General features: G+C 40.8%; 1 protein-coding gene across 5 annotated transcripts in view; it reads right to left on the bottom strand.

Moving 5' to 3' along the window:
• Positions 1 to 1,563: 1,563 nt before the first annotated feature.
• igsf9a (immunoglobulin superfamily, member 9a) overlaps positions 1,564 to 15,652 on the bottom strand; it is a 25,905-nt gene continuing 11,816 nt past the window's right edge. For 2 of the 5 annotated variants that reach the window (XM_081702530.1, XM_035535215.2), the window contains 18 exons: positions 15,004 to 15,150; positions 13,815 to 13,966; positions 13,334 to 13,451; positions 12,731 to 12,872; positions 12,427 to 12,572; positions 12,152 to 12,294; positions 11,781 to 11,921; positions 11,375 to 11,491; positions 10,995 to 11,145; positions 10,576 to 10,687; positions 9,894 to 10,075; positions 9,509 to 9,717; positions 9,262 to 9,346; positions 8,779 to 8,949; positions 8,526 to 8,562; positions 5,948 to 8,179; positions 5,174 to 5,355; positions 1,564 to 4,967 (listed from right to left, as the gene is read on the bottom strand). In XM_081702530.1, the coding sequence (XP_081558656.1) occupies positions 4,813 to 4,967; positions 5,174 to 5,355; positions 5,948 to 8,179; positions 8,526 to 8,562; positions 8,779 to 8,949; positions 9,262 to 9,346; positions 9,509 to 9,717; positions 9,894 to 10,075; positions 10,576 to 10,687; positions 10,995 to 11,145; positions 11,375 to 11,491; positions 11,781 to 11,921; positions 12,152 to 12,294; positions 12,427 to 12,572; positions 12,731 to 12,872; positions 13,334 to 13,451; positions 13,815 to 13,966; positions 15,004 to 15,150 (4,622 nt within the window). In that variant the 3' untranslated portion in view covers positions 1,564 to 4,812. The remainder of the gene's footprint in view (positions 4,968 to 5,173; positions 5,356 to 5,947; positions 8,180 to 8,525; positions 8,563 to 8,778; positions 8,950 to 9,261; positions 9,347 to 9,508; positions 9,718 to 9,893; positions 10,076 to 10,575; positions 10,688 to 10,994; positions 11,146 to 11,374; positions 11,492 to 11,780; positions 11,922 to 12,151; positions 12,295 to 12,426; positions 12,573 to 12,730; positions 12,873 to 13,333; positions 13,452 to 13,814; positions 13,967 to 15,003; positions 15,151 to 15,652) is intronic. The other 3 variants (XM_035535214.2, XM_081702532.1, XM_081702533.1) reach the window with 3 other exon arrangements.

Genomic DNA, 15,652 nt, shown 5'->3' with positions numbered 1-15,652 from the left:
AATGCTTTAGCAATGTTTCGTTTAAAACAATTTAAAAAAAAAAATCAATTATGTTGTAGATCTTGGACTGAAATAATATTCTTTTAGTTACCTAGACCTATAGAACAGACACAAAAGGCAAATGAATAAACTATGTCACGATTAGTCCCTCCCATCTTCGGTGTTCCATGTTTTCCTTGTCTTGTGTATTTTAGTTCCATTCCGTACTTTCGTTTTCTCCACCCCTCATTTGATTTTCCACACATGTCCCTCGTTTCGTTATGTATTTAAACCCTGCCTTGTGGCCTTGGTCGTGGCTGTTCATTGTTTACTTAATTGCGTTTATTTGAATGCGTGTGTTAGGTTCATTGTGTTTGGTTGTATTGAATGTTAATTTGCACTTCGTGTATCCTAGCCTTCGTGTTTCTTAGCCCCCCAGTTCTCCTAGCGTCTTTTGTTATAGCCTGATTCCCCTGTTTTCCTTAGTGTGTTTTGTTCATTTGATAATGTATCCCCGTACCTTCTGTGTTGGCTCTATAACCCTGGACTACTCTGACTACGACTGTGCCTTTGCCCTTAATAAATCTCGCTCTTCTCCGCACACGCATCCGCTGTCACGATTAGTCCCTCCCAGCTTCATTGTTCCGTGTTTTCCCTGTCTTGTGTATTTTAGTTCCATGCCGTAGTTTCGTGTTCTTCGCCCCTCTTTTGATTACTTAAACCTGTCCTTCGTTTCTACCTTGTTAAGTTCATGTATTTATGTCTGTTGTGTTCCCTGTGTCTTGGCTATTCATTGTTTATTTGAATCGAGAGGGTTCTGTATCTGTTTCTCCAGGGTCACCCAAGTTGTACCTGTGGCTATCCCACAAGCCATCCAGTCTGACCCTGGACTACCCTTATGACTATGACTTTAGATTTGCCCTTAATAAATTTAGTTCTTCTTCGCCCTTATATCTGCCTCCTTACCGCTCACCGTTACACTATAAATAGGAATGTTCCTTTGTCTGTATATGAAAATCTACACAGAATGAAAATGTGCATGGTATTTTGACAAAGAAAACAATGTTTCAGGAAACACCTGGGTGTATGTTTTCAGTAGGATCATATACACAACAGTACAAAAATATTATGTGCATCCATCATCTCTGATTCTTCATATTTGATCCTACAGCACTACATGTCTCTGAAATTGCTGGGCTTTACTCATTTAACATGGTTTACTTTGGTTATACTAGAATAAAACATCCTTTGTATTCTTACTTCAAATAAACCAGTGGAGAATATATTCCTAATCACGCTGTTTTGAAATAACTTGAAAAGACTTCAGAATTTACAAGTGCTTGTGTTTGGCGTGCACCTTCATACATTCCATTTCTGTGGTTTAACCAAAGGCAGCAGACAGGCAGGACACATCAATAGGACAGCTGATATGACAATCCTTCACAACAATTTGGAACATTCACAGTACAGCAGAACCCAAAGCACTCACAATACTAAATTTTAATAATTCATCTGAGAAACCTGCTGTGAACTAGACCTGCTCTATACTGGTGTAATTGTGCAAACAACTTTATTATGCATGAATACAGTTGTGGGATTACAGTGCCAAATAAGAATTATTTGAGGTTGTTACAGTGATTAAAAACAAAGCAGTGGGGGTTCTTTGTTTCTCAGTTTGGAGCTTTATTTAACAACATGAAATGAACTTAGGCAGGAATGGAAACCTATTAGTGTGAGTCTGAGGAACTCTCCATTGACACTGCAAGAAAAAAAGTCTGGAAGAAACCACACCACCTCTGTGCATTTGCTTTACATTTTCTGAATTTTTTGCAGTGTGTGTACTTAAATTTGTAGCACAGAGAAAATGTATCAAGTATTCAATATTCCAGAAAAAGGACATTGTTTATAATATCTCAGTGGTAATCAAAGTCATAATTTCTCATTTCAGCCATAATTTCTCATTTCATGCCCCTTCATTATTAACAAATACCACGAGCCAAGCAGTGGTAACGTCATGGGGTTTCAAATCACACAATCAACAGAAAGACAGATTCGAACATACAATGTAGCTGTCAAAATGAAATTTAAAAAATGTATTTTATAAACCATGTTTAATAAAATCACTGGACTATTAAGGAAATAAACAAGACATTAATTCAAATACCATCATCAGTTATAAAAGGGGACAGGAAGTATCACACAGTATCACACAGTCACCTGATCACCTGAAATGTTAGCCACGTAACCAACTTATGGTGGTCCCTCCTCACCTATGTGAGCTGGATCAAGCGAGTTTCTCCATAAAATACTGAGGTAGAAACAGGCACTGAATGTTATGGCTACCAAGATTGGGCCTTCCTTAAAACTTACACAAAACATAAAAAGATGCCTAGACAATCTAACTAAACTAAGCAGCTGCTCATTTGACACATGTACCAACACAGTAGGCCTCTCTCCAACAAACAAACCAACAAGTGAGGTATATATGTTAGAGAAACAAATAGTTTGAAAGAGATGTAAAGGAGGACATCTATGTCAAAGTGTAATGACCCTCACTAAATAGAGCAGAGGCCCTAAGATACCACCTGTCCCCAGCCTGGGTATTTTATAGAGTACCTAGCATGCTCCACACAAGAGGGAGGAGGGGCACTACCATAACCTGCTGGGAATGCCATCATCTCTGGAAAGCACACTTAAGGAAGTAATTGTGAATTTAACACCTGTTATGTGTGCTGATTATGAGACCTCTTTGTGTATATATTTCTTTAGTGGTACTTCCTGTCACCTATTACAACTGACAGTGTTTGAACACCAAAACATCTGTTATTTATTTAATTATTACATTTTGTTTTGAAAACATTTTATTTAATCTTTTATAAAATGAATTTACAGTGATAATTCAACAGGTATTTCACAGTACAGATGACATTTGAAAATATGTATAATGGATCTAATGTGAATCATTTTGTTTAACTGTTGGTGCAGAGACTGTCAGATAAAAAAAGGCAACTGGAATTCTCATTTTGTATCTGTGTTTGTATTTGCTTACGTACATGTGTACCCTATTTACTCTGGTAATAAACTGAGAAAGCTATTGCTAGCTGTGCTACTGTCAGTAATTCCATATTGTGACTGTCCCCACCCAGTAGCAAAGGGGAGGGGCACGAAGGGGATGCACTGAGGGCAGGGGAGGCCTCATTTAGGAAATTGTAAAAAAAAGAAAAAAAATGAAAAAGGGCTTCCACCATGTCTCTTGTGGTGGGGCCTCAGAGTTTGGCTCTACATCACATGCATGATAGTCTTTTCCAGCTATTCAGTTGCTTTTTCTTCCAAGCTTTACCTTCAAAGAGTTATAAGAGCATACAGAGGTCACTGACATATATATTGCTTTTTACAGAGCGTCTAGTTTTATTTCCTATCTATATATCAAAGACATAACAACAGCAAAATAAGTAGAAATTCAGAGTTGCAGAGTTCAGATAAGTGTGCTCCTGTGAAAACTCACTTGACATTTAATGCTTTGCTCCACATTGTACAACATTATAAAAGAATTATGGCTCTGGCAGACAATGTGCTTTCATGATAAAATGGTGCAATTTAATGCACTTACAGGTTCAACTGTACAGGTACTTCGGGCCACCTTAAAAAATTATTTTGGGACTAAATCCTAATGTCACTGAATGAATCAATCAATCAATTCATTCATTCAGAGTAAACACCTACAGTATGAGGACAGGAGAATATGAAAGGTTTAGAGAACAGCTTCTGGTGTGATGTAGTTCTTCACCTTAGGTATTTGAATCTACAAAATGTAATTTTTTGGAAAGGCCAAGTATCCCCTTGTAAATCTCACCCCCGTGACTAATGGCTTTCCATTAAGGCACTTTTACACTTAATGCCAGCCCATGCACTGCAGCACCCGTCACCCAACATATCCCATCATTTAGTTCTGAAGAGGGAATTTATGGTAAGAAAGTCTGTCACACGCATTTATCCCATAACCTATGGCTTCTCTGATTACATCAGTCAATTATGGATTATGGACAGTTATGGCAGATCGATGAAATCATCCATGGCTGTCCTATCCAAGCCTCAGGTTCCAGCTGGCTGGGCAGAAGAAAACACTGCAGTGGACTTCAGGGAAGGTGAATTATGTTTTAAATAGTCAGTCACTTTGTTGAAACTAAGTCATTGCAGATGAATGATAAGGCAGCCTTCTTCTTTCATATGGGATTAGGTGCAACCAATCATACTTATTCTCCTAGATTCTCCAGTGAATCATTCTCCACTGAAATTATTCTGGATCAGATGTCATTGATCTTGATGAGACTAATACCATACTATCCACATTTGCATATTTTGATCTTATAGCAGCATGAAGATAGGTGTCCTCTCTTACAGTAAACAGTCCTTAAATGTCTACTGGAAAAAACAGTCAAATCCTAGTTGACAGTCAATGCAACTGCCTCAGTGTTGTTGTAACTGCTGAACTGCACATCAAATGAGTCTGTCAATGTTGAGCGGCATTTAATCCATTGGGGTGTGTCATAACAAGATTCAATTAGAGCCATGCTCTTCAGTGTCCTTTCTCCAGTGGAGAGGACACTGTAATGCACAGAACAGAAACATGAAGAATGTTGTATGATAAACAGATCTAAACTGAGAATAATATTGTTATAAAATTTAATCACAAGTTTATTACACAATATTTCTTTCAGGGGGGATGATGTTAGGGTATACTCCTGCATGTCATTGTTTTCATTGCATGTCATTTGTGAAGACACACACATAAACATGGCAGACCACATACACAGACCTTCTTACTATGGAAGCTCAGAACATCACAGCATCAGGCTCAGGGTCTGGATAGCTTGTGGAGTTATGCAGGATCTCCTGTGCCAAGGGAGACTCTTCACTGCCAGTTGTCAAGACACTGGGTGCAGCACACTCTGGGACAGAGCCCACTAGACTAACCCAGGGGAACAGTCCTGATGGATGCAACCAAATTTAATAATGTCAGAAATGAGTAGAGGGTTTTGACACAAACTATTAGTGCAGTTAAGGAGAATCAGACAGCTGAAAAACACTTGAGTTCACAAAGTTCTTCATAATTATTTTTATTTCTTTACAAATCTACTGAGCAATTGTGATGAGATCTTTGCAGATGTTGTTCTAAATGCCAGATTTCCCCTACCTTTCTTTTCTTGGTTTAAAGCAAGCCTGCTGTCATCCTCTGCACAAATCTTGCCTCTTCCCTTGCTTAGGAATTCTCCCTCAAGGCTCCTTCTGCTTACGGGAGCTTTCAGGTCCTCGAAATGCTTGGTGACGTAGTGAGAGTCCCACTCATAATTTTCATCCACAGAGCCTCTCCTGGGGCTGGTGACACATGGGCAGAGAGAACACTGTGAGTACAAATAAGGTGTGTGCAGTATTGAAAGCATTTTGTTTAAATAATTACACAACATATGTCCTGAAGGCCAGCTTCTAACAGGAAAGGCAGAGCTTCTAAAGAGTTGAGCAGTCTCACATATTGAACTATTAAACTTTAAAAGATGGCATATAAATCATCCCCTTTTCACTAGGTGTTCATGTATTTTGAGGGCATTCTGAGTTAATGCTCTAAAGAAAAAGGAACATAGCTCCTGTCTGTAAGTACAGCTGCATAAACAGTGAGATTTAGTCCCTATTCTGAAGGATCTATGACCCACAAAGCTTTGTGTTTTTCCTTCTCCAAAACTCTTGATTAATTTCATAAGGGGTTTGATTAATTAGTCAAATCAGGAATGTTGAATCTGGAAAAATATTCTGCCAGGCTGTATAGGCATTCTTTAGGAACTGAGCCGAGAAACACAGTGATAAATCCTAATGACTATGCCAAGCTTTAGAAGAACAATGGACTGAAGAATAAGACTGTGAGCTAGAAATAGAGAAAGAGGTAAAACAGGAGACAAAGAGATCCTGCTCTCACCAATCCCTCTCAGTTGGCTCCTGCAGGCCTGCCTCATCCTTGTCACTCTCCTCTGCTGCACTGGGGAAACAGGTGAAGGGGGCGCTGAAGGATAGGGACTGCCTGCTACTGTGCTGATCCAGGCTGCCTCGGCCACTGCTCTCACTGCTGCTGCGCTGATCCAGGCTGGCTTGGCCGCTGCTCTGGCTGGCATAGCTCCTGCAACGCCCCTCTAACTCTGGCACACTCCGGTACCCTTGGAGTTCCACATTGACCTCTGGCGCATCTTTCTCATCCTCTTCCTTCTCATGCATATGGATGACTTCGGTTACTGGAGAATGGCAGTAGGATGAGGACCAGCTGGTGCCCCTTAGTGGCAAACTGGGAGAACTGCAGGGCTCAGAGTGTTGGTGGTCAGCAGTAAAGGAGGCAGGAGTCTTAGAGATCCCTTGATGCTGTGAGTGTTGCAGCTGTATTTTTAAGGGAAAAGGTGTATTAGTTTCCTGGTTGGGAATGAGGTGGGACCCTTGTACCACTGAGTCAGGCCGACATACAAAATGCGAATGGGAGTTCTGCAAAGAGTTAATCCAGGCATCAGGGGTCAAGAACACCTCTTTGTTCATTTTAGAGTTCAGGATGGGTGCACTCTTATGGTGATTTATGTGTTTTGAAGCCATGTGATGTTTATGCTGGAGAGTTGGACTTTGGCCACCTACTGAAGGTAGTGTCCTGCTTGACTGACTCAACTTTTCTAGATCCCATCTGAAACCTCCTACTCTTTCTTCCACTATCTCCTTTGATATCTGATATAAAATTGGCCTGTGATAATCCTGCGTCTCCTGACTGTGGTCTAGCATGGACCTTGTAAGCGGGCCCTCTGCCTGTACCTCAGGTTCATCCACACACATCTCCACATAGTCACCAGTACAGCCAGTCTCACTCCTCTCTGCAGTCCTATCCAGCTGCTTTTGAACTGAATGACTCAGTTTGGGAACAATACAGTGCTGACTGAGATTATAGGTTCGTGCATTCTTCTGGCTGCCCTTCAAAGTGTAATGAACATTTTCCAATGTGGTGTAAAAAGATTCATTGTCAACACAGGCAGAGGCACCTTCAGTCATGGTACATCTCTGCCTCTGTTCTTTAAAATGGGACTTTTGGTGCTCACCCTGCTCTAGACTTTGAGATTTGTGTTGGTTTGACATCTGGCTACAGCGAGAACCCTTTGACAACCCAACACCCCTTTCTTGGGATACTTGTGCCGGAACCAAGCTGCGAGCAGCCATCATAGGGCTAGCCTCCCACACAATACAGGAAGAAGCTCTTATTCCTGGAACACTTGGATTGTTGGACACACAGTGCCCTCTGCTGGACAACTGCTTACCCTGCAGGGCTCCAATGTCTGTGCCCATTTCCTCAATGTTTTCAACATTTCTACTTTGTTCCACTCTGAGTGAACCTGCACTCTTGTGGTGGTTGACATGGCAGTCCCAATCAAGAGTATACCTGCGAAGCTCTCGCTCCAGTTCCTCCCTCTCACGGGCCAGCCTCAGGCAGTGGCTCAGGTTACCCTGTTCCCTCTCATGTTCCATCTGCAGGACCAGGGTACTGGCCGCAGAGCGTACACTGCTGCAGTTCAGGGTTTTATAGCGCTCAGAGGGTGTGAGGAGTGTGGAACTACTGCACTCAGAGATGAGACTTGACTGATCTAGGGGTTGGTTTGATAATTCCTGCTCCTTGAACTGGGATGGGAATCTTTGCAAAGAGTGTTGTTCAGGCATTGCTTGCACTGTGCCTGAAGGGCAGCTGTCTGAGCCACAAGTGGTCAAATCCACAGAAAGGACGAACGGAGGATGTCTTCTTTTTTCCTCATAGGAGTACAAGGACTGTGAGTTCTGAACCATGGAATTGTCAGCTCCATCTGATATCTGTAACAAGCTTGGCCTTGGGATTGTTTGTGTTGCAGGAGCTGCTGCACTGATTTCTTCATAAGGTTTCAGCATGAAACGGCCATCTGCTCCCCGGTAAATGAGCTCCACAGAGCAAACTGGGGACCCCAGAGGACCCCTGTGGAGGTGAGTCTCAGGTAGGGAGCTGTGCGAAGGTTTAGTACATGGAAGATTTTGCTGCCTTTGCCCATGGTACTCACTGCAGCTGGACTTGCCGAAGGAGGAAGAAGAGCTGGAGAGGGAGCAAGGTGGGAGGAGATTCTGCTTCAGGACACTGTCAGGGCTATTGGGAGCTGTGCCATCTCTGAGAGAGACAAGAAAAGAGGGCCAGAAGAGATTAAAGCCAGAATCCCTGATGGAAAGGTGGGCCAGAGGGGATGAAATCTGGAATCACTGATGGAAATGTTAATGATACACTGTGATTTCTGTAGTTTGTTTTGGCATATGTCAGCTTGGTAGTGTATATACTTTTATTGCTACAAACGCATCTTTTTTAGACATCTGATATGTTGAGCACTGAAGTACAAACTACTGCCAGCTCCTCCCTACATATTTCTAGAAAATCAATTTTTCGAAATTCAAAGAACATTTATAAAATAGTGGCAGAGGGAAATAAGATGAATTAATACATGCTGATCAAAAACACTTACTTCAGGGATTGGCACACATACACAACAGGAGTAAGATCTGAAATGAGGGAAAGTAGAAGACAATAGAAATGAATGACATGGTAAAAACTATGGAGGTAAATTCTATTAATTTCCTTGAATTTCCAACTGAGAGCCTTATTGAGCAGGCCAGAGAAAAGTCAGTAAGGTGTTCGTATTGCTGCTTCATGGCATATCAAAGTGTCACTTTACCCTCCATATATTTCTCCATAAAGTGTTAGTTAAGTCACTTTACCCTCTCTATATTTCTCCTGTCGCTGACTTCTTCTTTGGCTAATCACGAACAACATGGCCAAAACTAGTAGAAATACCAAGCACAAGAAGCCCATTCCACCTATGATTCCAACCAATAGCTGATGGGGAGCAAATTCAAGGAGTTGGGGACTAGTCAGATACTCTTCCATACCTGTAATATCAAAACAGAATTGTCCACTTTTGTTTTTAATCTACCACTCTAAAAATAAATTTGTAAAAATAATTTATGAAGCTCAGAAATGACTAACAATTTAAATGTATAGCAACACATTTTTATTAGGACTCATAATACCAAGATACTGGGTGGATTTATCAGTTTTACTGGCCAACACACACACACAATTAATGGAAACAGATTATTAATAAGAATGGTCCAACAATTGTGGGACTACAAAATTTAAACAGACAATAAACACTGAATAGTGAACTAGGATAAGAAGCTACGAGACATTGTGGCACTGACCAAGAGTAGAGATGTTGACTGAGCGACTAGGCATACTTAGATTTTGCCCACTGCGAGACAGTAGTCTTAGCTCATAGTTAGAATTCTGCAGTGTCACACACACACACACACACACACACACACACACACACACACACACACACACACACACACACAGAGAGAATAGCATTTATTAGGTCTGGGGAAATGTCAGCCTACTGAAAGGTAAATAGTAAAATCAGAAATTGTTACCTTAATTGACCTTTACCTTTTGCAACCCCTTAATGAGCATGTCAGTTTTATTTGCACTAATGTCCACATCCAAATTTAGCCACTCCCCTTCCTTGAGACGTGATTGGAGGAGGAAGCCATCGATGGGCAGTTGTGGTGCTGCCCACCACAGATAAACACCCTCAGAGCTCTGATTGAATGATAGTAGTGTGGGTGGTTCCAGCCTGGACCCCACAGGATGCTTATCTGAACAGGAAAGCAAATAATAATAATAATAATAAAAATAATTCTTGATAATTCTGTGGGATGCTGGAATTTTGTAGGCTTACTATGAAAGCAAGAAGAGATTAAATTATTTGCATCATGCAGAGCACAGACAGATTGGGTTGCTATCAAGATCTTCTTATAGAGCTGCTTCTCACCTAGAGTTCTGGCAGTGCCGATCTCACTGAATGGACCACTGCCCAGTTTGTTGTGGGCCATCACTCTGAATTGGTACTCAGTTGAGGGAAGCAGGCCTGTGACCAGTAGGCTGAGGCTGGAGGAGTATGCCAGAATGGACTTCCATTCCTGGAGTTCCCCATCTGCACACAGACACTTCAGCCTGGAGATGAAAAGACAGAAAGAATGCATCAAGCATAGACGTATAATTAGAGACAAGCATATACATACATTCCTACCCACATTTATATAGACTTTTGTTAATTTGAAACCTTGTTTGTGTACAGTTACAGACTATGTTTCTGAACACAAGACACTTTTTTCCATTCTTTTTGGATGTGACACATCTCTGAGCCCAGCAGCAACTTTAATAGGTGTAAAAACTCCAGCAACAACTGCTTACATTGCAATACACTCATACCAGCATAACACCTACTACCAAGCCACACATATTTCTGTGTTTGATACTGTGTCTAGAAAGGTGTGACACTGAAGGAATATCTGGTCAGCAAAGGTTCTGTGGTCAGAAACTGAGTTAGGTGAAAATCTATAATTATACATTTATAAAATACAATTACAAGACAACACACACACACACACACACGGACAGACAAAGACACAAATGCACAAATACTGAACAGTAATGCTAAGCTAGGTACTGACCAGACAGAGAATGTCTGTTTATAGCCTCCATCAAATCCAGGCTCCCAGGATATATTGGCCTGGTCTATCTCTGCTTCCACAGACACTGAAGACACTACATGGGGGCTTGTACCTGAGAATGATACACACACAGACACATATGCTCGCATGTGCGCGCACACACACACACAAATGGAGCATACAATGTAATGCAGTATAAATTTACAGTGAAAAGAAGGAAACATATCTAATTTTCCTTCAATACTAGAAGAGCTGTATAACAAATAATACAATAGGAATCCATGACTTAAATATGATTTTACATACTCCTATTTAAACATTACCTTGATGCAAACCTTTGTCAACAGTTGGAGATGTGCAAGTGTGAGGCATCAGCATGTTCAGAAGCGGAGCTGAGACTGCTGGCCTGTACTACTTACCGAGTACCGAGACACTGGTGGTGGCTTTGATGGTGGCCACGCGGTTAATCACATGACACTCCCACTCACCATGGTGCTCTTTACCCAGTGGCTGCAGAAGTAGGGAGCCGTTTGAAGTTATGGAGTAAAAATAGCTAGAAGAGGCACCAGGCTGGAGGGGAAGAGAGATAAAAAGGGAGAGAGAGAGAGAGATCAAAAGAGAGTGGCAGAGAAAGAGAGAAAGAAAAAGAAATAAATGTGGTCTGTCAGTAGAGAAATCAGTTTTGGGTTTTTTTGTGTATATCTGTGTACAATAATTGCATGCTACATGTAACAAAACAATGTTTTTATACTCCTTCATAAAACAAAATAGGCTGTTTTTAAATGTCCAGGCTACCCACCTTGGCCCACTTGACTGTAGGTGGAGGATCTCCAAGTGCCTGACATGGAATCAGGAGTGTCTGACCCACCTGCTGCCTATATTCACTCTGGGGAGACACCCTGAGAGATGGAGGGTCCTAAAACAGTTTGACACAGTGTGACTCAGTGTGAACAGGCCTGGGACAGCGCCCTTCTTCTCCTCTGTTGAAGTTTAGATTAGTGTGTTTTCCTTTTGGTTCTGGAATTCTACACTGTTGCTGTCCAGGGGCTTCCTATTGCTTTCCTCAATGCCTCAGCAGGAAAATTGAGTCAGATGTGTTAGTGTAGAGGAAACACATTAAACTGCACATGTCATGACAGAAACTTGGAGTTACTGATAAATAGATACCTGCTGTTAGTCTGGTGGGTGTGTTTTCAAACTCTGACCTGTAGAATGACAGTGGTAGGCTCTGATTGGCCCATTGTTCCATAGCTGTTATAAGGAGTACAGGTGTAAACACCAGTTGCATCATCGTTAGTTGTTGCTATGACAATGGAACCTTCTGCAGTCAGTGCCCAGCCAGGGTACTGTAGGATGGGAAAGCAAATTGGAATTATCACCATGCATTTAGTAATGCAGTCACCTCATTCATTCATTAAATTTCTCAAAAATATGATATGTTCTTGATATAATCTTCAACATAGTTTTCATTGTTACAGAGCATGAGGGAGAAAAGAAGAGAGGGGGTAGGGAAAGAAAGAGAGAATGAGACAGAGAAAGAGAAAGAGCGAGCAGTAAGAAACCTGAGTGGCCTCACCGAACGTAGATCCAATGCTTTCCCATCTTTGGTCCAGGCCACTCGGAGCAGTTGGGGCTCAGCAGATAGAGGGCAGGAGATCACCCCTCTCATACCAGTAGGAAGGAAAGTCCACTCAGGCATCTGGGTCACCTGAGCTGGGTCTGTTAAAAGTTAAAAAAAATAGCATAGAGTTTGGTGTGGGGGTTAATCAAAAATAAATTCTGAAAGTACTCAGAAAGTCACAATACTCACAACATATATACATAAACACACACCCACACATATGAACATACATTGCACAGTAAGGATGGCTGAGGCAGTAGGCGGGACTGGAAGCCCATTCGTGGGCATGCATGTGTAGTTTCCGGAATCCCCCGGTGTAAGATGGGATATGAGGAGTGTGCCATCAACCATCACCTTTACACGTGTCTTCAGAGATCTGACAAAATGCACATACATAAACGCACATACACATGTACACAGTACACCCACGCACACAGACAAATATACACATAAACAAGTACAAAATGTGAAACAGTAACTATAAAACAACTTGCTGATGCTGGTGTTTGTGACAGAAGGTGGAGTGTAACTCACTCTATGTGGTAGACGTTTTCTCCTTCCCTCAGCCACACGTAGGTCATGTTGGGAGGGTCTGCCTCTGCCTGACACTGCAGCAAGGCATTCTGAGACAGGTTGAGAATTGTGTTCGTTGGGGGAATTATGATAGCAGGAGGACCTGTTTTGAAATTGAAACACTTAAGAAATGCTCCAAGATTCAAAATAAACATCCTTGCTTAACATATTATGGAACAGTTGTGACCACTCCAATGCATGCCAAAAAGGGAGAATGATGCATTATGTTCTTTTTATATTCTGAATTTTATTTAAATAGTATATCATTTAATGTTATTTTTCCGAACTATTGCAACACAATTGCATGTTAACTGACCACTAGATGAAAGCATTTTTCCCAAATGACTTAACTGACCCAAAGAATTCCATTGTAAATCATATTCAATAATATTTTAATAAATAATATTAGGATTCTTCAACTCTGGTACACATTGTTTTTTCTTTAACACCTTCATTTAGTTCATAAAGTTTCAGGACAGGGAAGCCAGGACTATACTTGTGAAACTTTGCACATAAATATTATTGCACAATAGGAAGTAGGTGTGGGTATTCAAAAAAACTAACCTTTAACCCTGAGCTGTGTGGAGCAAATTTCATTACCCTCGCTGTTGGAGGCATGGCACTGATAGTGTCCTGCTGTGTCTTTTTTCACAGAGGAGAAAGACAAACTGCCATTCAAAACCTTCCAGATAAAGAAGAAGAGATCAAAGAAGGGAGAATTAGAGAAGCAAGAGAAAAAAGACAGGACATATCAATAGAAGGAGAGAGGAGGAGAGAGAGAGAGAGTGTGAGACAGGATCATATAAAAATGTAATATACATACATAAGCAAAGCCATTTGTGATTTCAACCAGGCATTTATGAACATTTGATTATATCATTAATTAACCACAATTTATTTACAGTTTAACTAGCTTTTTCTGCATTTTTAATTAATAAGCTAATTCACTGAATACTCTATCAAACTCTATGTGATATTTCTTTTAATCTGATTTTTTACGATGTTTGAAGGTATTTTCCCATAATAACCCATAAATATTTCTCACCTTAACATTTCCTGTCTGATTCATTAGGACACCATCTTTATACCACTTGATAATGGGCGGAGGGTTGCCATGGGCAACACACTTCAGAGTGATAGGTCTACTCAAGAAGACTTCTGTGACCAGGGATGGTGTTTCACTGAACACTGGTGGTGCTATACCATCAGACACAGGAAACAACTCATAAAGACCGATACTGTTAATCATCATTAACATGTTATTATACATATTAGGTGGGTGCATTAGTTATGAATTTCAAACAGTTGGTTTCATTCACAGAGAGGCCGATGTTTTAAAGTCAAGGTGCAAGGATTAGTTTATTTTTATTAGAAGCAAATGCACCGACAACAAAAACAACAACCCATTAATGACAAAAGATGTTCACTCCTTATCTGTGTCAATAATTATTGATTGCCCAACCAAATTTTTTTCTTATACTTGTGTTTTTGAAATCTACTTCTAACGTTATGAATCTTTGTGAATCATTCACACTTAACTACTCATTTAATTTCTGTGTTTAATTTAACTGTGCTCTGTTGGTTACAACACTTCTTTGTAGTTGTTTAAAGCTCTCAGTACTGAACTTTCATCATTTTTTGGAGAAAAGGTGTAACAAAATGAAAAAACACCAGCTGATATAACAAAGCTGATAGATGCAATTTATGTTAAGAAGTCACACTGTATCTGCAACTACTTGCAGCTATAACCTGATCCTTTAGAACTCCTACTTTTTGGTAGGCTATTTTATTTCTGCTTTTATTGCTTGAAGTAACAACACTTTCAACTTTTAATTGGTTTTAGGTTGCTGTCCACACCACTGGCTTTGAGAAACACACCCTTGGGTCTGAGCCAGGTGGCTGTGAAACCTGGACTGGGCTACGATTATGTGGAGTACTAAGTGACTGGCGTCTACAGCACAGCTAAATGAGTCGCAGGCACTGCTTCATCAGAGAACAGGTGCAGAGTGTGAAGAATGAGTGGGCATTAATTTTTTAATGTGTGTGTGTGTGTGTCTGTGTAATAAAAGGAGGTCTATGGGTCTAACAACAATTGTGGGGCAGGGTGAAGCTGATTCTTGACAAAGCACAATTCCACATTTAAAGTTATCTATTCTTATGGCCCTCGCCATGGATATCCAAGTAGCCATATGTGAACACCTTCCCTCTGGCTTCTATAAGACAGCAACGCTCACCTGTGACAGAGAGCAGGGTCCAGCTCCCATTTCGAGTCTCATCAGATGGTTTGTTCAGCAGAAGAACACGGCATTCATACCAGCCCCCATCATCTAATTTGAGGCCCACTACCAACAGGTCTGTAGCCCCAGAAAGAGATATGCGATCTAGGGAGCAAACAGAGAGGAAAGTCAGAGTCAAGTCACCAGGACTCATCAATATTTGCCATTACACCTGCTATGGAGCACTTTTTTTTATTTCACAAAGCTTTTATTGTTTTCTTTAACATTTACCTGAATATATCTCATCACATTTAAGCTCTCCTTTGATATGGATCTAAAAGCACTGTGTGAAGATCATGCCTAATTTTGGACAAGATAACAACAAACACACAATTATATAAGATGGAAAAGGATTTATATGTATTACTTACACATAATGATATATTTACATAATGTCATATCCAAGTTTCAAATTTCAATCCAGTTGGATTCTGCCACTCAAAAGTGAATACACAAGGTGTTCTACAGCCTCTGAAATTATATATCTCAGTTGCTAGGTGACTAACCCTGGGGTGATGGTGTTTGCTGACTGCCCCCTCCTCTCTCGCCCTCTTTCTCTCTTTGTTTTGCTGAAATCAACTTTGCAATGCCTTACTATCCATCCCGG

The sequence above is a fragment of the Electrophorus electricus genome, chromosome 19, assembly GCF_041902795.1.
Source record: "Electrophorus electricus isolate QZ-2024a chromosome 19, ASM4190279v1, whole genome shotgun sequence".
Taxonomy (NCBI): Eukaryota; Metazoa; Chordata; class Actinopteri; order Gymnotiformes; family Gymnotidae; genus Electrophorus; species Electrophorus electricus.
Note: the sequence above shows the minus strand (reverse complement) of the source record. Positions and strands in the feature narration are given on the sequence as shown.